General features: G+C 42.8%; 2 protein-coding genes across 4 annotated transcripts in view; one reads left to right on the top strand and one right to left on the bottom strand.

Moving 5' to 3' along the window:
- Positions 1-24429, bottom strand: part of LRBA (LPS responsive beige-like anchor protein) — a 416017-nt gene that overhangs the window by 159557 nt on the left and 232031 nt on the right. The gene's annotated exons all lie outside the window — the stretch shown is intronic.
- MAB21L2 (mab-21 like 2) lies at positions 21605-23375 on the top strand. Its single transcript, XM_076337084.1, has one exon. It carries the CDS (start codon positions 21796-21798, stop codon positions 22873-22875), a length of 1080 nt encoding a protein of 359 aa, XP_076193199.1. The 5' UTR covers positions 21605-21795; the 3' UTR covers positions 22876-23375.

The following is a 24429-nucleotide window of genomic DNA, read 5'->3' as shown; positions in this document are numbered from 1 at the left end:
CTCCCACAGGTAAACGGATGCACAGTACAGAGCAGAACAGTGGAATATACCTTAAAGGGTAAAAATACCCATCATGCTAATTCAGCCACTAGGTGTACACACTGAAACTTCTCCCAAGTTAGTTAATATTTCCAAACATCATGTAATACTTAAATTTTTAAAAGTTTTATCCTTCTTGAGACCACACAAAGAAATAAATAAAGTGCACGTAAATCAAGTTTTGCTGTGTAACCAGATGTAACTGCTGCCACTCAATAATGGCTTTACTCAGAATTGGAAAAACTTTGGTCTCATTGTGATGATTGGCAACGGAGAACTCCTTAATACATAAATGCAGAAGAGACAGATGGCTAAAGAAACCCGTCTGTTTCTGGAAAGGGCAGTGGATAGCAAGGCTTCTTCAGTTCCTACAGACATGGAGGGTTACAGGAAAGGCACATCTTAATTCCTGCAGAATTTATCTTTGGATAATGGAAATAACTAGCAAAAGCTTAACAGCAAAGTATTTATCTCTCCAAAAATATCGTCAGCTCCCCAGCTGCTTTTACAGGAAACTTAGAACAGGTGAAATATAGGTACCAACTCCTTCTGAGCGACAATAATGAACACCTATTTTAAATGTCCACAAAGCAAATTACAGAGTGCTGGGCAGTGGAGGCACAATGCAAATAGACATCTAACCTCTTCCTGTACCCTCTAGCCCGTGCTTTATTAGCTGCAAATGAAGACAATGAGGATACTCAAGGAAAATGCTCAGGGCTCTCATTCATGTAGTCCCAACATTTCCTAAGACTAAATGCAGGCCATGGATTGAAGTAGGTACAGTACAGCTGCTCTCTGGTCTGTGACAGCAAATTATCTTGCCATTGAAACTCATACAATTAACCTGTGTATCACACTTACTCATCAGGCTTCGTGCCAAAGACCTGCAGAATAGAACACAACGTTACACTGCCTGTGGGACAATCAAGTATCTGCCTCTTACCTAGAATGAGCTAGAATACCACATGGGAGATCATCTTTGCTTTCAACCTGTGTATTTATACCGAAGAAACCATCTGATATGCAAGTAAACTGAACTGTTATTTTAGTAGGTCACGTGTTCTTTAGTCATACTTTCATATCACAGATGTTCACAGAAATTAACTCAGTCTCTGTTGTATACATATGCATACTACACTAGCAATCCAGCTTGAAAGAATTCACACTGATGTCCACTGAATCCAGCTATGAAACTTATTCAAGAATCCTGGGGGCCCAAATGTGCTTCCCACCACTTTACTGCATGCCAAAGATTCCTCTTAGTTACTCCAGGTCACTGGAAGGCCTTTCTTCAATCTGAAGGTTTCCTTCTTTGGCTCCAGCTGACTTGCTATAGATGATTTCCTGACATATGTATACGTAGTATTGATTCTCCCTTTTTGCATACCCTATGCCTCAAGTCGCAGTCAATCGAGAGACTGTATCCATGAGAGAGAATCTTTCAGATTTAATCTCTGTGCAAGTGGGACCTTCTATTTTATTCCTTCACCTCTATTTTTTATACATGTACCTAACTGTATTTTCCATTCTGAACGTTGTAAAGAAATGCTTTTATTTCTATTTTATCCTAGCCTGGATTGAGTTAAGGATGATTTCAAGATAATAGGATACATCAAGGCATTGCTCTCCCAGGAGCACAATAAATCTGTAAACTAGGGTACTAGGGCACATTAGTGCATGCCTCAATTCTCCTCCATGTTCTCCAGAGTATCCAAAGGGTGACAGAACATGTGTCCAAAAAGCTGCAGGGGTTGAAAGCTTGTGTCATAGGGGTCAGAAGAAGAAGAAGAATCTTTTCATAACTAGGGCTACTCCGAAGGGCTAACAGGAATGCAGCCAAATGGTAGAGTGTATATCCAAACATGAAAGATCCTCATTGTTATTTGTAACACAAGCCAATATAAAAAAATATTGTTGATATCCAAACCCTCATGTCTACAAAATGCCTGGGGGAAAAATGACATTACCTTTCCAGGTGAAAAACCTGTACCTCTTCCTACAATCTAGAGGACGCACAAAAGAACAACCCTTGTGAAAAGCAGACTGAGAGCATCATTTCCACAGCTATTTAAGCAAACATAAATCCAGGCTGCTGCAGTACCACACTCCCTGGTCAAACATCTGCTATACCAAACATATCTTGCACTAGCACAAACACCAGGTAACAATATACAGAAAACTATTTCAGGGAGCTCAGCCAGCTGAAAACTGGCTCTGTTAGGGTGGGAGGATTCTTTTCTAAAAAGATCAGCCTGCTGAACTGGCTCAGCACGCGCACTGCGGAGTTGGTACAATGGCAGACTCAGAGCAGGAAGGGCAGGACCACAGCAGCTCAGACCTAACTTGCTCTAAGTTACCTGAGGGAGTTTGTAGTTGTAAGTTGAATTTTACTAGCCACACACACAATATCAGACAAACAAAGCAGGGGACCCCAAACAGCTTGGCACTGTATAATGTCCCATTTATTTCTTTCTCACCAGTTATAACAACTTTCCATACTGACAGGACATGGCAAAATAAATACTTTTTCTTTAAGAAGTTTCTGAAGGCTGCAGGAAGGACAGAAAAAACATGCTACAGACCACCAATTTAACAAAAAAAAAAAAAGAGCTATAAAAGATCTCCCATTACTGAAGCTATTCAGATTATTTAAATATTCACAATAATAATTAGAGAATCTCTAATACTACACATTAAGAAACTAATTATGTAATCACATATCTACGAGAGTAAGTCCAGTGATAAGTATGTCAGGGTGTAGAATTTTCACACATTCCATGATCATTTTTTTAATTGTTCCGTGCACCCCTCCATCATGAGGAATGCTTTTGTTGCTATCTACGGAACTGAAAACTGCATAGTAAAGTACATATGCCTTCTTTTTAAATAGCATGAGAACCTGATATTTAATTATAAAGAGTACTAAAGCATAAAGCATAAAGAGTGTTACAAAATTTTTAACAGCTCTTAAAGCATCCAGAATATCTGTTTGGTATTGCTGACTAATATTTTAACTATCACAAGGTGGAAGTTCAAGTTTAAGGGGCATGGAAGGCTATGCATGGTACATTAACTGTATTTTTCTGTGCAATCTACAATGTGCCCACACAAATAAAAAATGTTTCCTCGGTGAAATAACCACTGCCCTTTCACCAGGCAAGTAACTTCCAAGCAGGCAGCTTCACTAGTGGAGTGAATCACAGCTGCAGTAACTTCCTGCCATTCCCTAGACACCATTGAGAGTTTTCCTAGGTGTTATAAAGGAGGAAAACACAAGTCATTTACCAGAAGAAGATCAAACCAGTCTTGTAAGTGGGAAATTACCTGTCCTGAGTTTCTGTGACTCATCCTAATTTACACATTGAGTTAGTGTCACAACCCATCCATTTTGCTCAGGGAATACTGTTGGGTCCAGAATAAAGGGGATATGCAGGGAAAGATGCATGTGGCCAAAGACTGGCAAGATGTGCCTCACCAAGAAAATCACTATTCCTTCAGAAAAGTGGCCAGGGTCTCCGGTAAGGTCATCTAGGTACTACTCTAAAATGAAGAATGATCCACTTTAGAAAAGAATTAAAAGTTCATCCCATGATCCAGAGTGTGTCATATATGAACACATACAAGGTTCTTGTGTATCGACAATGACAAAAGACACACCCTTGTTTTACGTGTGTATGCATAAATAAACATTTATGGATTTTACTAAAATCGAGGCTAGAATACGTATCATTTGCTCTCAGCAGAAATTCACAGGAGTAAATTCTTTGCAAATACTTGTCAGATTTGGATAAATGTTTGAGATCCACCCTTGTATTTTTTCACTAGCCTACCTTCCTTCTGCAGTGAGGCATAAATTTTCTTTTAAATATACTGCACAGTAGTAAACACAACTCGTGAATATAAGATTTATAGCACATTAATAAAATCATATAGGCTCACTGGCCTTAAATATATGAGGCACACAATTTAAGTTTTCATGACTACCTCAAAAGAGACCTAAAGTTGCCATGCAGCATGTTTAAATCTACAGAGTATTTACACCTACACATCATTCACCTCTTACCTATCTCTAATTATTTATTTTCTCCGGTACAGGACAAACTTCTGAAAGATTAATATTATACATTGGGAGTGACATTTACTTTATTAGTTTAGGGTTAGGGAAAAAGCAAAGCAACACTTACCTACCAGCAACAAGAGAGCATAGGATCTTAAGATTTGTTTTGCATCAAAGAGAAATAAAAAACATTAAAGGTTAAGTATAATACCTAAAAACAGTGAAAGAGAGGTAGGAGGCAGAACAACAAAAATATCTAGAATCCAGACTCCAACAAGCAACAGAATAGTATCTGCAAATATCTTGGCAGATACCCTTGAAAACCAAATACCTATGACACTACATACAAATGCCGAAGCGTAGAGATAATAAAAAATTTCTGAAATATTATTTTCATTGATACATCTCTCTCTCTCTCTCTCTCTCTCTCTCGATTCACTGTTGGAATTTTGTATCGATCAAATTGTTGTGTATCAATTCAAGTAGAAATTGCTCATGAGAAATGTTACTTTTCATTAGTCAAACTCAACACTGGAGGAAAGGTTTCAAAGACTTTTTTAAAAAAATGAAATGTTTATGTTCTCAAACAAAACAAGCATTTTGATTCAAAAAATGCTTTGGTTTTGACTGCATAGTTAAACTTTGGAGGTTATCGATCATTGCTTTCTATTATTGTCACCACCCCGAAAGTGCTAGGTGATTGATACTTAAAGCCAAGAGATCAAAATAAAATAAAATATTTAAACTTATTCTATCTTTTTTTTTCTTAATACCACTAGTTCACATACATTTTTTGAAGTTTTGACTTGTCACCCTATTCCAGGGGCAACAGAAAAAAAAATCTCAAAATTGACCTAATAGGAAAATGGCTTCTTTCCGACTCTGCTAGGCTCTTCTTTGTTTTATAACAAGGTAATACAACTCAGTTAAATGAGTTACTGTGGATTTAGATCAGCACAGGTAGGATTAGAATCAAGATCAAGAGTAATGGGAGGCAAATCTTTAATCCTTTAAAGGTTCTCCCTGCATTGCCAGAGCTTTGGAAATAAGACAAGTCTTTCCTAAATGGGCAACTGAAGATACCTTGTTACAAGGAAAATCTTAGACAAAGCCAACACAATCACACTTTCACCAGCTTTTCCTACACTTGCCTCAAGCATAAGACTAATTAGGGATATATTTGGGATGGATAAGGTAAGGCAGCACATGCTGGTCTGACCAACTCTGTTTTGTAATAGTCATTACAAGCCAGAAAGTTAAAGCAGCCACACAGTTGCTCTCACTTGCACTGAATGCTACATAAGTTTCCTGCATTGAAGAGTAATTTTCTATTTCAATTTGTATCCCAAATCAGAAGATCGATTTATTCCTACAGCCATAAGCACAAGTCAACATGCATACTCTAACATGAAAGCCTATGGAAAAATCAGCAACAGTTATAATTCTAGAATCCCTAGCATACAGAAAACATCTGAAATCATTAACCAAAAGGTATCTTAGTCAAAAGCTGATAGACATTTTTTATCCACCAAGAGACTGAGGCAGAGAACATTCCCAGCAGCTCGAACAAATCACATTTCAGGTTTACATTCCAATACGGGAGAGCGGAGCAACTCGCATGTAACAGAAACCAACCCTAGCACAACAGGGTTGTGCTACAAATGAAGGTTTCCATTCTGCCTGCTATATAGTGGATGTGGGAAGGGGGGCCACTAAGCAGGTAACTCATCGTTTGCCTTAATTTAATTCAAATGAGAGAATGAAATGGCAGGAAGAATATTCTGGAGAATAGGAGGAAGCAGTTTTCCGACCAGTGAAAAATTCTCATGCTCTTGCACTAGCAGAGAGCAGAAATCGGTCAAGAGGTTTCTTTAGAAAAAGGCTCTTTCAAAACAAGTTTCCATGAAAATCTCTTTTTCCAAGAGTGCAGGTCATTACACCATGTGATCAGCATAAGATACCTGAACAACAGAAAATGTGTTTCACTGGGAGGTTAAGGAGTAGAAGACAAGAGTAAAATCTATTTAAACCAGTAGAGAAATAGAGTTTATAATCAGTCCTCGAATTCTAGCACACATCGTCAATACAATTTGTGGTAGGTAAGAAGACACCAAAAATAGCTAACAAGTTTCAAGATGTAAGCAATCTACACAGTTCTGAATTTATGTAAGAGAATCAGCCCTCAACAAATTTTGCTGGTTTATGATGCAAATTACACAGTTAGTACAGAACACCAGCTCTCCACTATCAAATACTAAACACAGTTTACTTTTCCTATGAAAGCCTTATCTTTCCAAACTTTGGAAGTTGCACACAGGAACAAAAGTAGATCAAGCCACCCCCGCATAAAAAGATGGCTACCAAGTATAACTAAGAACTTACAAGGTATCTTATGTATATACACAAATACACGTAGCAACATGAAGATAAAATTAAATCCTTGAGATCCAACGCTACTCAATTGTAATTTACATAATGTATACATACACTGAATATCTACAGCTCCATGTGGTATTTTCTTTAGAAGCACAACTTGTTGAACACCAATAACGTGCTCAGATCTGTAGAGGGTAACAAAGTGAAAACAATGGATGTCCCAAATAAGCAAAAAGCTGTTCCATGCTGGCATAAATTTATAGGAACTTTACCAATGATTTAATAAGAAAAAGGTAGAACTATGCACTGAGGTCTCCTAAAAAACACAACCTATAAGTTATTGCTTCTTCTTAATACAGACAAATACTTCTTTCAAAAATTCTTCTAACATATGACATAAATATATATAATCTCTATATATATTTAAATCCATTACTTTTCAATAATAATTCTTTGGAAGAACAAAAATGAGTTTTGTATATTTGTACATCATCTAGCAAATTCAGTCCTGACTTCATTGGCACAATCCTGATACAATCATTAAATAAAAGTGATCATAATGCAACCTTCCATGCAGTAAAATTAGATAATGTACATAATACATTGCATCCTATTGATTCTGAAATGACATTGTGGAAGAGATTCATACTTAAGAGTGCCACAGCCTCCAAAAGATCTTACCCTTAATTATTTAGCATAGCCAAAGTGTAGTCATTTTTCAGAGGAGTTTACATATCAGCATTCTTTATCTTAACATTTTACTCTGAATTGTATACAATATTTTCACATTTGCAATATTTAACGCAATATGCTTTGTTGCAAGAGACAAAAGAAAAGGATTCTGATTCTTAGTAAGTCCCTTGCAGTATCTCTGGACGCTTCCAAGACAGAAATAATGGAAGTGGTAAGCTAGTTTAGATTTCTAGTGTGGATGAGCTCGTTTGTTTTGGGGGGTTGTGAGGGTTGGGGGCTTTTTTAGATAGATTTAGTGAAGTAATTTAATCACATGTCTAAAGACTCTGGACTAATAGAAACTCTTTACTTAAAAATCAACTTGAATCCACATCTAACAGCACTTTGAAGTTTGTTCAGAATAAAAGATGACAAATACTGGAGATATGCTTGTGATTTCCTCCATTTCAGGGAAAGAAAAACTTAAGACACAGTGAATAAAGCGTCAGCTTTTAAGTTTCAATACAGTATGGGGAAAAAAAAAGAAATGTATTACTTAAAAAAATGTTTCAGAAAAATCTTAGAGGTGTCAAATCACTATCCACCTTTCTATTAAGCAATACAAAAGACCAGTAATGACTTCAGATTTCAGGTAGGCCAGTCTTTAATCACCGATTTCTTTGACAACAATGTATTAATGTCAGGTGTGCTTTAAGAATCAACATATCTTGAATCTTCCTGACTGACATACACCATTTTTAAACAGCACAACAGCCTAAAATGTTTTTTGTCAAATGATGCTTTAAACTTTGTTCTAAATGTTTTAAGGTTGGTGGGTTGGTGGGGGTTTTTTTCTTACTTTTAATGTAGTTTGTTTGCAATTAATTTTTGAAATAATTTTTCTTTGTAGCCTTCTGGAAGGGTTCAGGCAAAATGCTAAATTGATTGTAATGTATCGCTAACATCTGTAATGTATTGATCATTTTACTCCCAAATCCTTCAAACATTTGCACATAAGTAAAACAGCTGATCCACAACTGCTTCCAGACTGGGCCTAAACAACTTAGCACAAATTCATATTTAGAAAAGTATTTTTTGTTATTAACTTCAGAAGTCCCCATATAATCTGCATTTTAGCATTCAGAATTTTGATATTTTTTTCTTTCTTACAGCTACACACATTGTCTTCATAAAAAGAAGCTGGTTTAAAATTATTACTCTGCTAGTCTATACATTGTCAAAACGTACTGGAACTCCATTTTATTTTGCCTGTATGAATTAACCTTCTTACTATAAGAAATTGTCTTTCAGGTACTAACACTATGAAGTACCTGTCTTCTTTTACTTACAAATTATAGACTGGTTTAAAATGCAGGGTGCTTCAAAATTAAGAAGGAAGTATCAGGTCTCAAACAAATTTGTTAAAAAATAAATTACCCCAGTAAGCCTAAATAGATATATGTTTACATTCACCAGGTTTGGATCTTTCGCTTTCATTATATTTGCCATATTAAAATACAACATGTGCTTTCAATGACTTAGATTAGCAAGATGATCAGAACAACTTTGAAGTACAGTGCATCAGGAATGTGCCATTGATGCAGGGGGTTTTATTCAGGTATATTTGATCACAGGAAATTGTAATTCTTTATGCCCGTTTAAAAACTCAACCAACCCTAGCTCTTAAGACTTCATTTACTAACACCGTTTATTCCTAAACTGCTTGAAAATAACTTGACAAAGCTGACGTTCCAAACAAAGACCACACTTCCTGCTCTCATACGGAATCTGGAACACCATCAATGTTTTGTTCAGCTTGCATAAGTCACAACTGATTGGCCACAGTCCCTGTGGGCATGCCATTTCATCCAGACTGGACGGTTCATTAGTCATAATTACTATAACTGTACAGCAGAGACTGCAGTTTTATCTCATCATACATCTTTGATAAAGCTGCTTCTATTTCTGCTTCATCAGCATGTGAAGTTACATTATTGGAGCTTTTATTTTCCAATCTGTGATTAACAATGGTTGTTCTGCTTATGAAACGTGTACCAAAATTCAAGATAACATACAAAGTAAGGCCACAATGTGACCACCGTTTGAACTTTGTGTTAAAAATCATGCAGCAGTTATTGCTACACAGGAAGAATAGATTCTGAAATGACAGAGTCGCTAAGAAAATTTAACAAAGAAAATATCAACCATGCAGTTTGTAGGAGAATAAGACTGTTGGTTTCTAACACAAACTATGACATATTAGAAAAATCTATCAGTTCGGTGTGAAGGTTAGACATGGGAAATTTCTGACAACTGCTGGGTCAATCAGCATTTTTCATACAGTGTTTATGCAGTTGCAGAAAAGTAAAGCCTGCAACATAAAGAAGCATGGTGAAAACTGACAGCTAAAGCACTGTACTACAGTTAGTAAACAGATGCTAAAACACTTTAATAACGAATCTTTAACAAAACGCATTTTAAACATATAAAAGTCACACATTAAGGCATTTCCTTGTTGTGGTGCTTGTTGCTGATTTTTACATCTTATTGTGTGATAATAGGAAACACAAAGACTACTGGTACCATCTGAACGTGCAGCGTGTACCCATGATAGGCCACATAAACAGTCATAATCGACAGTTACATGCAGGCACTGAGGCTGCAAAAATCCCAGAGTAATTAGTGTTGTCTGAATGCAATGACATCTGTTTTCTCATGGTCCTCTAGACTTGTCAGGCCAATAAGATGTATATGAAAAAATATGACAAGCATTGCAAATGCCCTTCTGAAAGGTCTCACTTTGGGAAAAGCTGAAGAAATGACACATGCCACCTCTTTTTTGCCAATACACCTAACAGCCAAAGCTTCAAGATTTGAAAAGGTCTTTTGAGTCATTTTACATTTGACTATGAAAGGTTTATTCAGAACACAGCACTGTGCTTAGGAAAGAATATATCGCAGCAGGTTTTGTTCTTCTAAAAAAGGAAGCTTCATTAACAGAAGAGGAATAAAATGTGACTGTTTACTCCTGACTCGTGCTTACATGTCAGTGCCATCTCTATCTTCTTTTTTAATTAAAGCAGCAGATACTAGGTAGCACACATTACACGTGTATATATGTGTGTGTATATATTTTTTATTATTATTATTTTGCTTAAAGAGTGAAACAAGAACAGTTTCAGAGCTGTGCTTTCTGGCATTGCAAAAAACACTGTAGCCTTTTCATCGGAAGACCTGAGCTTTTGTTTTAGGATTCACAGTCTTTTTCCTTAATAGTGTCTATCTCTCCATTCTTTCTCTGGACTGTAGCATTATGTTTGAGCATGCGTTTTCTCCGAGAAAGACATTAGTCATCATTAACAGAAGCACTGACACCAAGTCTAAGTGCCTCTCCACAATGACCAAGTGGCAATCATCTTTCTCTTACCCTGTCACTGCTGATTAGGGTTTTCTTTCATGAAAATTTAATTTGTCGCCTCTCTGCAGCTCCTTTTACATTTCTGCAATAACACAACATGCCAGCAACACTAAAAATGCAGTAAAAGATGCTGTACCTGTTTATAAGAAAAGATAAGATTCAGACTGCACGGCTGTACTTTTTACCCAGTTTAACAGAAAAAAAAGGCCCTGCAAGATGTACTAAACCAGTAGCTGCTGACAGAGGAAAAACTCCCATTAAATACTGAAGGCCTCAAACAACCCAGCACACCTTCGATCCAACTAATTGAAATTTTTTTCCTCTGGAAGACAGCTAGCCAGTCCTTCTTCCAAAGCGTGGTTCAATAGGCAATGTAACGATATCTAAATAGATTTTTTTATAAACAATTAATTTTATAACTGCTTCAAATATACAGGTACTCAGGTTTTTAGCTCGTACAAATATTTATTAAGAGATTTCGTAATCCAGTGATAAATTTCAACATTGAGTCTGTGTCAACGTTGCTCTTGCAGTTAAAAAGCCAGCCATGAAGAAAATGGCTTTAGCTGCTGCAGGCAGATGAAAAAGTTTCAGTCACGTATGATACTTTGCAGCTACTCAACATACACAGTCTCAGATTCCTGCTCTGTGTAACATTACAAACATTGTTAAACAAGATACCATAGCAATGAGTTATTTTAAGGAAGTTTTTCAAAACATTTACTCTTCTGCTTTATTTCAATTTGTCTAAAGATTTTTTTTTATTATAAGCACATGTTATTTTGTTAACATCTGTGCACAGCATAAAACCTGACTGAATTCCAACTTCTGAAAAAATGCAGTTAACTTACATCCCTCAAATAAAGTATCAAGCTTAGAAAGCTTCAGGAGATTCAGATTAAGATACTTGAGTTCATTTAACTGATTTTCCATACAAGCATATTTAAAAAAAAAAACCACCACTTATTACAAATTTTAAGTTCTCCCAATATCTTTCAGAATGTAATTAAAAGTAAAGCTAAAATTTGGATCTACCTCTATTAAATTCAGAAACCACAGCTAGTAAAATCCAAGTAATAAAAACTTTATTCAGCTTCCTAAAGTATTAGTACTCCACTACTGACCCAAAACAGCACTGGTAGTCGGAACAGAAACTGTATTGCTAGCACTTTGGATTTATAAGAAAGCTTCAATATCTTTAAATAGTCTCCATATATGAAATTTAAGAAGAGGAAACTAGGAATTAAAAGCGGATTTTGAATGGCAGGCTGTGATTGTTGTACTGCTATGGCAGTATAACCTTGATTAAATGCAGAGCAGTATTAAAGTAAAAACAAAACCCTGCCATGGTAACCTAAATTAACTACTGTAGCAGACCATGATTATACAGAAAGCTGGTGTTTTAAGCTATTCCACTTGATCTCGAGAAAAACTTTTACTTTCTAGAGAGCATAAAATAAAGTTAAGCTTCCCCAGCCACGCATCTACCATTGTTTTGTTCTCTATGTTCTCCTCGGCTCTTTGCCTGACAAGCCAGGAACGCAGATGTCGAGGTCCTTGCTCTGCATCCACGTCAAGTTCAAGTACAGAAGTTTAGCTCTTTGACTCCCACCCCCACCTCCAAGTCACTTGTCAGTAAAAGGTTGGGCGATTTATTGACCACTGCTGGATGCATACTGTCAGTGCTGAAGGAAATATGAGAGGGGGCTGTCGCTACTGTTCTGGAGCTCATTGATAATGACATACCTGCCTCTGTCACCCATTACCCATACTACAAACTACTTAGACCTAACTGAAAAATCAATAGCCTACTTGCACCGGTTCCTGTGGCTGCCTCCTTTGATTGTCAGCTCCTGTCTAGGGTCAGCACTTACATGAAAGGGGCTGTGACTGCCTGATGCTTTCAGGACAACCTAACGATATGAAACTAGCCAACAGAACAGTAAATTCTGTCCCCCTGCCTTCCTCATCAATTAGGCTTTGACTAGGCTTGCCTGTAGAAACCTGACCTTTTAAGTTTAGGTGAATATGGAACTAGCTGAACACGCCATTGCCCTCAGCACTGAGCCAGGAAATCCACTGACAGGTTAAACAAAACAGAAGGTTGTAACTGTCATAATTTGCATTGCACTTTCACGCCAACAAGGGTGTTATCAGTGGGGGCAAGCCCTGGAACACACAACGCAAGCACCCTAAGTCACTCTCCTCATAAATTTTCAAGTGAAGGGAGATAAAACATAAATTCACAAATGACCGTGCATTTCAAGTCCCACTTTCTTTCAGGTTCGCACTCTGGAAACCCACAAAGTACATATAAACAATTCCCCTTCATAGGCACGCTGGCATTCAGATACCATTTAGAATGAACTTCCAAGATTGATGATGAATGGGGAAAAGCTACCTGCCTATGCCTCTTAAGGACTCTCGTATTAGGCTTATTCTCCATTGCATATTTATATGCATGAATCCTAATCATTAATGGATTATACACACGCACACACCTGTACTTTGGAGCAGCAGGTAGGCATAAATAATTTAAAAATCCTCGGAGAGCCCTAACTGGCACTTCTGAGTAGTATTCACTCATACATCCTGTTATCTTGGAAGTCCATTAGCAACATCTGAATATCCCTGTGACAACAATCAAATGATAAATGTAACATTTTAATGCATCTGCCCTCCTTCAAAGAATATTGACAACCATAAAGCAAAGAACTAAAGCAAGAAATCTCAGATCTAAAGTGAAGGTTGAACTATATCCTGAAGTTGAATACAATAGCTTTAGTAACTATATATATATTTTTTAAAAAACTTAATAGCTGAATGCCTTGTTCCTCCTTTCCTCCAAAATAAATAAATAAATAAATAAATAAAATTAAAACCAAATGAAAATATTTTAAAATACTTTGATTAGTGCTCCTTTCTTATGTATCAATTTTCAAGCAACAACGGTTTAATGTCCTTTTATGCTCCTGCTTCCATAGGCCTACCATCCTCAATATAAGCATTACTGGGAAATACAGACAGCATGTTTGATCAAAACAATTTATACAATTTGAACATTTGAGCTTCTTCATACCATGAAAGGACTGGCTATCTCTATGAACCACAGTTGTTATTACTTTTTGAAACTCTGAGAATGCTAGGAATTTTCAATGCACTTTATTCAGTGCATACGGTTAACAACTTTTCATGTAAATATACAAACCACTCCTGGAAATCGCAGGCAAGATTCAGAGCAATAATCTACCTGATGCTTTTTACCCTACAGCTGAACCTAACTCCTGCACCCTTAATATCCTTCTCACACAAAAGCATGCAGTGCCAGATAGAAGAATGAGCTCTTACGTAAATAAATGATAGGAAAACTGCTGCCGTTTGGTTTTCAAAGTTTAAGATTCAGTTCCAAACCTCTAGGTACTCTTGTAAGCTTTTTTCCCTGAACACCGCCTCAATACATGCCAGTCACTGTATTTAGTTTATTTCAAATGCACTTTTAGAAATCAGTATTGAGAAAGGAAAACAGCTGAATTACGGAAAGACAAAAACTTTTTTTCATTAAAGCTTCAGGCAGTATGTTATACTGCAATAATATTTGTTATATCGTAACACTCAGTTGTTCTAAATAAACGTAGAAGAGAACAAATGCAGAGAAGACTCCTTGAAAACAAAAGCATAGAACTGCGTTAAAGCACTTTTAAATAAACAGAACAGCAGTTAGAATTAATATTGCACTCCAAACAAACTACAGAGCAAACACTAGTTAAAAATGGTAGACCTAATTGAGTCTGGATGGACCCCTTTACAGACCTAATGCAATGATTAACTATGCATCTGGTAGCATGTCAAGTCCTTTTTGTGTGCCTATCTGATAGTAAAGTGAAAGGGCATGGACAGTGTCCAGTCCCAGCAAGCAAATCATTTGGAAGCAGTCATAGCCATAGATCAAAGATTTTTCACTCTATCCAAAGTCTATTTAAACCCACCAACCCAGCCCCTTGTTGCAGACAAAACCAGTTAGAAAACAAGAAAGACTCCTTGGGATCCAAAGATAATAAAGGAAGATAGAAGTAGAAAATGAAGAAAAGAAACAGACTGGCAGAACCTTGATTTCCATAGGCCAAGACAGCTGTTTTACATCCTAGTTTTATTTCAGATGGTTAAAGAAAAGGAACAATTTCCATCCCTTAGATCACCAAATATTATTTCAATTAAACTATGCAGATGGCTTCTATACATTATTTGAGCCAACACAGTTTCCCCTTCCCAGCTACGGGAGACAGTACCTTGAATTATTTTGCACAGGGGTTTTACCTAACTCATAAGAAAACTAAAAAGAGAGCAGCATATTATCATGAAGAAGTTATTTTTAAATAAGATATGCACAGCAAGATATAAAATAGGAATAGCTATGATTTGATTCCCTCATTAGAAGTAGCAACAAAACCCCTGCAATGATTTTGTAACTAGCAATACACTACTTTTATGTCAACAAAGTACTTTCAAAGGATAAAAATTTAATACTATGAAGCACAATACGCAGAAAAGTAGAGGGCTCTAACTGTGCATTTAAACTGTATTACATTTGAATGAGGGAACAATTAGAAGACTGTTCAAACAGGAAACACCTTTTTTTTAAATTAAATAAAAATTCCATGCCTTTTCTACTGGATCCAAAGTCAAAACAAAATCATCTTAAAATATGGGGAGGGGAGAGAGAGGGAGAGACTCGATATATTCCATGCTGGTCACCAGTGCTATTGAGAAGATTGAGCCCCCTCTGTTCCCTCCTCCCACAACACCCTTTCCCTTTATAAATTGCACTCACTGAAACTCACTGAAAGGTTGTAACCTGTATCGTGGTTGGTGAGAGGAGCAGAGGATTTCACATAGCTGTATGTGGTATTTGAGAAAGTACTTTTCAAAAGGTAAGCATATAAATGAGAAGCTTTCGCTTCTGAAGCTAGAAATTGACATTTTTAAAGGGTATAGTTTAGAGAATTCTAGGTTAACTTATAAATATGCTTCATCTTGGCTAGCTGCATGAAGGTTTTGATCTTTAAAATAATCGTCTAACCAATGAAACCACGCAGGATATTGTTTGTTGGCATGATTATTTACGCACATGCACAGATATGTGAACATCTAAGACAATAAACACAGCAATCATCACACAGCTACTGATAAAAAGAAATGCCTGCAAATTGATACATTTTTTTAATTTCCAGAACTTTGTCTTTGCTTAGAATATCTTCGTAATTTTCATATTTTTAAAAGAAGTGCTGATTTAGCCTCATAGCATTTTTAAGAACCAGACAAGACGTTATCTCTGTAGCCCACCTCACATTTTTCTCAAGCAAATAAGCGTTACTGCATTCAATTGGAGGTCAAGTTGACAAAATCCTGGCATGTGACATGCTCTCATACTTTTAAAAATTGATGTTATTAATGTAATTAATCAATTATTGTAAATAAAGACCAGCCAACACACATGAATTTGGTTATTTCTACTGGATAAAATAGCATGCACCCACCCCAACTGCATCCAAACAAAACAAAAGGCCCACAAGAAGTTTTAACAAGAAGAAAATGCTACAAAAGCACTAGAAATGTTCTTTTCTAGTGCACGTGTCTGATTTTCCCTGATTGCCAACTTACTGAAGGCAAACTTACAAAGGAGTATTTAGTATCCAAAGCAATCTTACAGCTAAAAGAAGTCGCCATTAGTCATCATGAGAAAAGAGAATCAGCTACCTTTAATACAAGATACAAAGCATTCAAGAAAGCCTTCAGCTGCAGGTTTGCTCATGGTTAAACACCAGAATATGAACACGTTCACATTTTAAGACTGAATAGGAAAGCAAAAATAAGGTACTTAAAGGAGTAGCTGGAACCCTCCCCTTTCCTGCTGCAGAAATGAAAGGTAGGGGAGACTTAGAAACATGTATAAATTATTTAATTACCGTACCATTCAACCTTCATGGAAAAAAGTACAAGATTTATGCAACACTCTTAACTGATGAGATGCATTAATGACGTGTAGAAATGAAACTATCTTTTCTCCCCCAGTGTGCGCTACCAACTAACTCCATAAACACAGTCCTTAGAACAGATCGGCAGATAGTAAAGCCGAGCCATGACTTTCAAGAAAAGGTACACACTGTATACTATTGAACGTAAACAGAATTTTATCTGTCAAACCCACAGCAGCATTTACTGTAACTATTAACCCGGTTTTGCTGTGGAGAAACGCAACATGCATTACTGAATCATTTATTTTCAAATCCATACATTCCCTGCAGCAGTTCAAGCTCCATCAGCAGTGCAGGAATGTATGAAAATGACAGGCAAAGGGCACTAGCTCTTTTCCCATACTGTTCTTCTATAAATGGAAGCAGAGTCCTACAAAGCACTTAAAGCTGAGAATGTTTGAAGACTGATCTCCAGGAAAAAAATGTCACGATGTTAGGTTCCACGAGCAGATTAATTATTCTGTTTTCCGCAAAACTGTTTCCCTTAAAGGAAAGGACAGAGAGGAAACCAACTACTAGATAATAATGGAACGCTAGCTGGGTCTCATCTACAAAGCTGCCATGAACAAAGCGTATACATACACATGCATATTTCATACGCTGTTCATGAAAATACTTCTTATCCCTTTTGGGAGCACCTGTTCCTGCCTTCGCTTTTCCCTTCCCTCTCAGCGAGGGGAGAGGGAGAGAAAAACGGCAGATTTGGCAGAAATCCTTTAATAGCCTCAAGTCAATTTGATTAAACTTTGATTTGCCTTAAAAATTACTTTGTATCAGTAGCACGTTACAGAAACTTTAAGATACACCGTTCAGAATTAAAAAAGCTCTGGAATATGTAACGTATGCCACTTTGATAAGCTGGTTAGGCAAGCAAACGCAAGTATGCTACATCATAACACAGTAAGAAACGTGAGTACTTCTTGCTAAAACTGAGTTGTTTTCCGGTTTTCTTCTATTGTTGTTTTTTAAGGGTTAATACAAATACATAGCATTCTCTTAAAAAAAAAAGAAGAAGAAAAACCCAAAGTCTTCGCACATTTAATGGCAGCCCTTCGCTGCTACTTTGCCATCCTTAGCGTGAAGAAAATACCGCTGCACGTACCATGTATCCACGCCTGGATGTACACCAAACCGAGCTCCCCGCGGTACCGAGAGGGAGGGGGCAGGAGGAGCCAAGGCAGGAGCAAACACTCTGCACACGGAGTCCCCTTCCCGGTATCTTTTTACAGAAGCCCTTGCTAACAAAACACTATTGCTCCAGGCAGCGGCATGCTGATGTTGGCACTGCTTAAACCAAACAAACACGATGTTTAACAGTCAAATAAAATGTCCCGCAGCCTCCCTAATGAATTTGTCAAGGACCATCAGATCACCCCCGCCCCTGCCTCATTAACTCAAGTATGATGAGACGGATTATAACGAGAGAATACAGATCAATCGGTCTGAAGACTTCAAGTGGCTTTTAGCCCTGAGAGTTTCCTTCTCTGAGGCACAGACACGCACGCGGTCTTTTTAATGGAATACAGTATCTCCTGCTGCTGGAGGGGCTGCCACTTCGTTTTATACACCATCAAGGAGCTGCTGATGGACTTCTACACTAACACACATAAAAGCAGAGGTGACAAGGGCTCTTCAATTATAGCCTCCTCGGATCCTGTTCCCCTTTCAATTATTCATCCCGGCGAGAGCAAATTCCGCCACAGATGAAGCGGGTCTTAATGCAGTGCGGCCACAAACGCCCAGACACAGGAGAGAAGGCTTTCACGTGCATTATTTGCTGGAAGTGTTTAAGTTTATTGCTCAAATGATGTTTCTAATTAGCGCTGAGGCAATAAATTAAAGTCGGCTTTTGTTTAGCTGATTTATTATTTACTAGAGCTTCAATCTCAGACAGGAAAATTGGTAATGAATTGTTTTAAATCCGAACACTAGTAACGCTTCATCATTAGTCACCTTACCGGGGGGGGGTGGGGGGTGGGGGTGGGAGGGGAATCGTCCGCTCCTTCTGCTTTTACCCTGAAAACACGAAAGCGCGTCCCCCCACCCTTGCCCGGGCCGCCTGATGGCTCCGGCATCTCCTCCGCGCCCCGGACGCGGGAAACCCCCGGGCTGCCCGCTCTCTGCTGGAAGCGAAATCCCGCGGAGCCTTCCCTGCCCGCCACTGCTCGGAGAGTCGATGTGCAGAACCCCTCGCCGGACCGGGGAGAAGTGCCAGCCCGGCTGCGGGAAGGCAGACCGGCTGCGAATACGCCCCGGTCCGCTCCGGGAGCCGGGAGCTTCGGCGGGGCGTGTGAAAGGGAGCCCTAGCCCTAACTAACTCTTCCGCTTGCCGGAGGGCGTCCGGAGACGAGGCGCAGGACCCTCGCAGCTCCGCCCGGCCAGCCGAGCCCCGAAGAGACGCTCCGCGCAGGCGAAGCACAACGATGCCCGCCCAGTGCTGCCGCCCGCGCCCGGGTCGCACCGAAGGGGCCTCTGACCGCCTCGAGCGGGTCCGGTCGCGGCCCCAGGGAGGGGGCAGGTCCGCGGGCACTTACCCGCGCCCCGGAGCAGAGAGCCCCGCTCCAGCCCGCGCATCCCCGGGCACGCCAAGAGACCGTGAGAGCAGCGGCGCTGACGCCTTTGCGAGCCAGCGGCTCTCCCCTCCTCGCAGCCTGCCCCCTGTCCCCCACCCCTTTGAAGTTGCTCTCCTCGGAGCCTTCCCTGGGCTCGTCTCCCTCCCGACGGGGCCGGGCCCGGCGGGGACACCTGACGCCACCGCCCGCCCGGGCCCCGCCGAGCACCGGGCACCGCGGCCGGCCGAGCGTCGGCGGAGGCAGCGTGCCCCCACCCACCCCGGGGAGCAGACCGCCCCGGCGGCATCGGGGGAAACAACGAGCCGATCATCTCCTCGGGGAGAACGGAGCCCCACCAGCCCCAGCGCCGGGCACGTCCGTACTTACTTCTTCCAGCGCGCAGTAGTACGGTCAGCACAAGACATGTTTCTAATTTAAATGCACACGGAAAACAGACGGCGATATTTTCTTTATTAAAATCAGCCAGCTGCAGCGAAAGGAGGAAAGAACAAGAAACCGAGCCCAACCGCTGCGAGCTGGTTAAACCGAGGCTCCGCAAGGAGGAGCGCATCGCGTGTGAATGGCCCCGGCCGCGGCGGCCGGGCTCCCACGGCGGCCAGCCGGGCTGCCAGAGCCGCCCCCGCGCAGCAGGGACCGGCGGCTGCGGCGGGACGGCGGCGGGCTCGGCCGCGCCGCCCGCTCGGTGCTCCGCAGCCCCGGCGCGCTCGGCACGCCCGCCGGTGCCCGCCGCGGGGCCGCACGGCCCAGGGGAGGGCGAAGCCGCCGCGGAAACACGCGCCCGAGCACGGAAGATGTGGAGATTGTCTTCGCGCCAGCCTAACTTTCCGCAGGAGAAACACTTCTTGCTGTTTTGCAGCAGGTACTGCCCGGGGGTTACAGCAGCGCGAGCGAGCCGCTCTTTCCGAACTGGCATAACGTAACTACAGTTTTATGTCCAAATCGTTCAATATTCCTATTAATACTAACGCGCATAAAATGTCGTTTCCTTTTCGAATAACTCAATCCTACGCTCTAGGAGGATGAACAGAACTTTATGGCACGAGATCTATCTAAATTAACGTGACTACGGCACTGACTGAGGGTAGTAAAACAAGGTGTGCAATTCTGCTCCAGTGACGGTCTCACTTTCACTGCTGCAGCCCGGCATCAGCGAAAGAAGATTTATGCCCGCGGTGAAGCACCGGCACGCCTCTCCCCCCTTCCCTTCGCACACCGGCACCACCGCTGGGTCTCCTCGCAGCAAGCGGAGGGAGCAGCGAGCTCCCTTCGCCCGGCCGCCACGGCGAAGTTGCAGCTTCTTCCCACCCCGCGCCGGGCCGCAGGACGCCCGCAGCCCCGCGCCCCCCCCCCCCCCCGGCTCCCCCCCGCCCCGGCCTTAACGCCGGTCGACTCTAGCACGGAGCGGACGGGGCGCCCCTGCCCCGCCGCCGGGGAGGAGGCGGAGGGAGCGCGCGGGCGCGTGTGCGCGCCCCCGCGCCGGCCGTGCCCGCCGCCCGCCGCGATTGGCCGCGCCGCTGACAGCTCGGCGGCGATTGTAGGAGGCGGGGCTCCGCCCCCCGCCCCCCGCCCGGGCCCCGGCCCCGGCCCCATTCATAAACTACAGGGCCCGCCAGCACCGCCGGAGAGAGACGGGCGCACGGCGGAGGAGGAGAGGCGCAGAAAGTGAGAGCCTCGGCGCGCACTTCCAGGGGCGGGGAGGGGGAGGAGAAGCCGTCCCGGGCACAGCAGCTACGCCCTCCTCCCGCTCAGGATAAAACACAGTCTGTGCAAAGAAAAAAAAAAACAAACCAAAAAACAACCTATATATATATCTCTCTCAAAACAATCTATATAGAGCTGCAGGACAGGAATGAGAGATCACAGACCAAGTGCACACGTCTGCGCGTAAAGATAGAGAAAGCCACAGAGCCGGGTTCAGACAACGCCTCCAGCAGGAAAAGGGAAATCAACAACACCCCCTGACAGTCTGAGAGAACGGCAGCCAAAACTCATGCACATCTCTGGCGGTGCCACGGACTGAAAGAGAGAGAGAGAGAGGCAGACAGACAGACAGACAGACAGAGAGTTCACTCCTCCGCTCTGGGCATTGCTCGCATTCTCCTCCTCCTCTCGTATCGTGTGCGGTTTTAAACTTCGCCGCCGACCGGCTTTTCTGCGGGGACCTTCTGCGAGTCCTGGGGAAGTTTGTTTGGGTTTTTTTCATGAACTATTGAAACAGCATTTTTGTCGCCGCGCGGGGGGGTGGGCGCCTGAGCGCAGAGGCAGCGCAGACCTCCCTGCCCCCACCGCCACCCAAAACTTTGCGCTCCGGGAGCCCGCGGGGGCTGCCCGCCGCTCCGGCACCGGCACCGCCGCCGCCCAGCCCGCACCGCCCCGCTCGCCTGCGGCTCGCACTCCTCCCTCCTCCTCGCCGGGGCAGCGCCGGGCTTCGCTCCTTTGTGCTTCGTCGTCCTCCCCGATTTTTTTAATTGCTCTCACTGGCGCGCCGCTGCCGCCTTCTTCCCGGAGGGGGTGGGGGTCTGCGATTTGGCCGGTGCCCTCCGCAAAGCTGCAGCCACCGCTAAAGCATTGGATCCCTCAACGTACTGCGAGAGCCCGGTGTACAGCCCGGACCTGTGCCCCAACATGATCGCCGCGCAGGCCAAGCTGGTCTACCAGCTCAACAAATACTACACGGAGCGCTGCCAGGCCCGCAAGGCGGCCATCGCCAAGACCATCCGGGAGGTGTGCAAGGTCGTGTCGGACGTGCTGAAGGAGGTGGAGGTGCAGGAGCCGCGCTTCATCAGCTCCCTGAGCGAGATCGACGCCCGCTACGAGGGGCTGGAGGTGATCTCGCCCACCGAGTTTGAGGTGGTGCTCTACCTCAACCAGATGGGCGTCTTCAACTTCGTGGACGACGGCTCCCTGCCGGGCTGCGCCGTGCTCAAGCTGAGCGACGGCCGCAAGCGCAGCATGTCCCTCTGGGTGGAGTTCATCACCGCCTCGGGCTACCTGTCCGCCCGCAAGATCCGCTCCCGCTTCCAGACGCTGGTGGCCCAGGCCGTGGACAAGTGCAGCTACCGGGACGTGGTGAAGATGATCGCGGACACCAGCGAGGTGAAGCTCCGCATCCGGGAGCGGTACGTGGTGCAGATCACGCCCGCCTTCAAGTGCACCGGGATCTGGCCCCGCAGCGCGGCGCAGTGGCCCATGCCCCACATCCCCTGGCCCGGCCCCAACCGGGTGGCGGAGGTGAAGGCGGAGGGCTTCAACCTGCTCTCCAAGGAGTGCTACTCGCTGACGGGCAAGCAGAGCTCGGCCGAGAGCGACGCCTGGGTGCTGCAGTTCGGCGAGGCCGAGAACCGGCTGCTGATGGGCGGCTGCAGGAACAAGTGCCTCTCGGTGCTGAAGACGCTGCGCGACCGGCACCTGGAGCTGCCCGGGCAGCCCCTCAACAACTACCACATGAAGACGCTGCTGCTGTACGAGTGCGAGAAGCACCCGCGGGAGACCGACTGGGACGAGGCGTGCCTGGGCGACCGGCTCAACGGCATCCTCCTGCAGCTCATCTCCTGCCTGCAGTGCCGGCGCTGCCCCCACTACTTCCTGCCCAACCTAGACCTCTTTCAGGGCAAACCCCACTCGGCCCTGGAAAGCGCTGCCAAACAGACCTGGAGGCTAGCCAGAGAAATCCTCACCAATCCCAAAAGCCTCGACAAGCTATAGGGTTAACACCCCCGCGCACAAAACTCGCCCTCCGTAAACAACAACAGCGCCTAAAAACTTTTTATTTAACGCAAACGACGACGGAAAGAGGCGGCGAAAGAAACGCGCCCCCGCCACCCCCCACCCACCTGCAGCTCGGCGTTTAAAAACTTGCAGACGGTTTTCCCGGCATAAACGCTCACCGCCTTGCACGGAAGAAGGGAAGAGCCTCTCCTCCTGCCCTCCAATGTGAATTTTTAAAAAGTCACAAAAAGAGAAGCAATCGGACTTTTGCAACCTCAAAACGAAACCCGAAAGGTACATTTTCCAATCCATGTATAGTCCTTTTCTTATTCTCTCTTGTTTGCCTGAATGTTGTCACCAAGTGAAAAATTATTTAACTATATGTACAAATCTCCCTTTAAAAAAGTTTTACTGATGTTAAATGTATTTCGGTGCCAAGGTCAGATTATGTGCCCCACAACTGACTTGTTGCAAATAGTAATAAAAATATTACTTGAACTTTACGCCGACTTTTCGTGAATGGTTCTTAAATTTAGGCAAGTAGACTCTCTCTGAACCTCAGAAGTAAAATTTTTAAAAGAAACGCAAACACGAGATGCAAAGATAGTCTAAACGCGACACCTAGCCGAAGCCTTAGCTTGGCGTATTCATTGACTTTTTCTAAACTTCCCTCTAGTTTCTATAAAAATAGCGCATCTAAGAAAAAAATCTTACGTATTCTGTAGTTCAGCATGTGACAACATCTCCTGTATTTCTGACTTTAAGCTTCCTCTCTAAATCTTGGGAATATATGGAGCGTCACACAGCAGCTCGCCAGAATTCAGACAGAATTAGAGCATGCCGTTTCCTACCCTACGGTCGTCACCTTCATTTTTTTTCCTTACAGTTTTCTTCCCTTTTTTCCCGGTAAATCTCAAGCGCTTGTATTTTGTGGTAAAAATTCGCCGCTATTTGCTTTCGCTTCCCAGAGCGAACGCGCTATCCCTTTGACTTTGACACGAAGGAAGTATAGATCTACCCTGAATAATTAATGCCCTTTAGAGCAACCGGTCGATATTTTTTTAAACAAACATTTGTTTTCCCCGGATTTTTAAGTACAGCATAAAATCGCACCACAGCGTAGCCAGACGGGCAGATAAGCCACCCGTAAGGAAACCACCCGATCCTACATTCGCGCCCGGTCGTTCTCTGCGCAGACACCGCCGATCTCCTTCCCCGCCCGAGCCCCCTCTTTCCCGAAGCTAAGCTCTACCCGATTCCTTGTATTTCGTGCTGTAGCGACTTCGCTTTAAGTTTGCTCAGGACGATTATAAATATTTGCAGGATTTTTACCGGGAACGCATTTCTGAGCTTTAAAACCTTAGCATTAACTGCTCGAGCCGCCCGAAAGATTTCAAAGCCGGCTCGGCGCATTTCGAGCAAGTTTTCGTGTCGGTTGGGGGGGGGGGGAACGCAAGTTCTTGCCCCAAAGGACTACTTCCGTTCCTTTGTGGACGGATCCGGAAAGAAATAGCCATTCAAATTTGAGTTGCTTTTGTCTTTAAGTTAAAA

Source organism: Aptenodytes patagonicus, chromosome 4 (genome assembly GCF_965638725.1).
Source record: "Aptenodytes patagonicus chromosome 4, bAptPat1.pri.cur, whole genome shotgun sequence".
NCBI classification, from domain to species: Eukaryota; Metazoa; Chordata; class Aves; order Sphenisciformes; family Spheniscidae; genus Aptenodytes; species Aptenodytes patagonicus.
The sequence above is the reverse complement of the archived record's forward strand: the minus strand, read 5'-3'. Positions and strand labels throughout refer to the sequence as shown.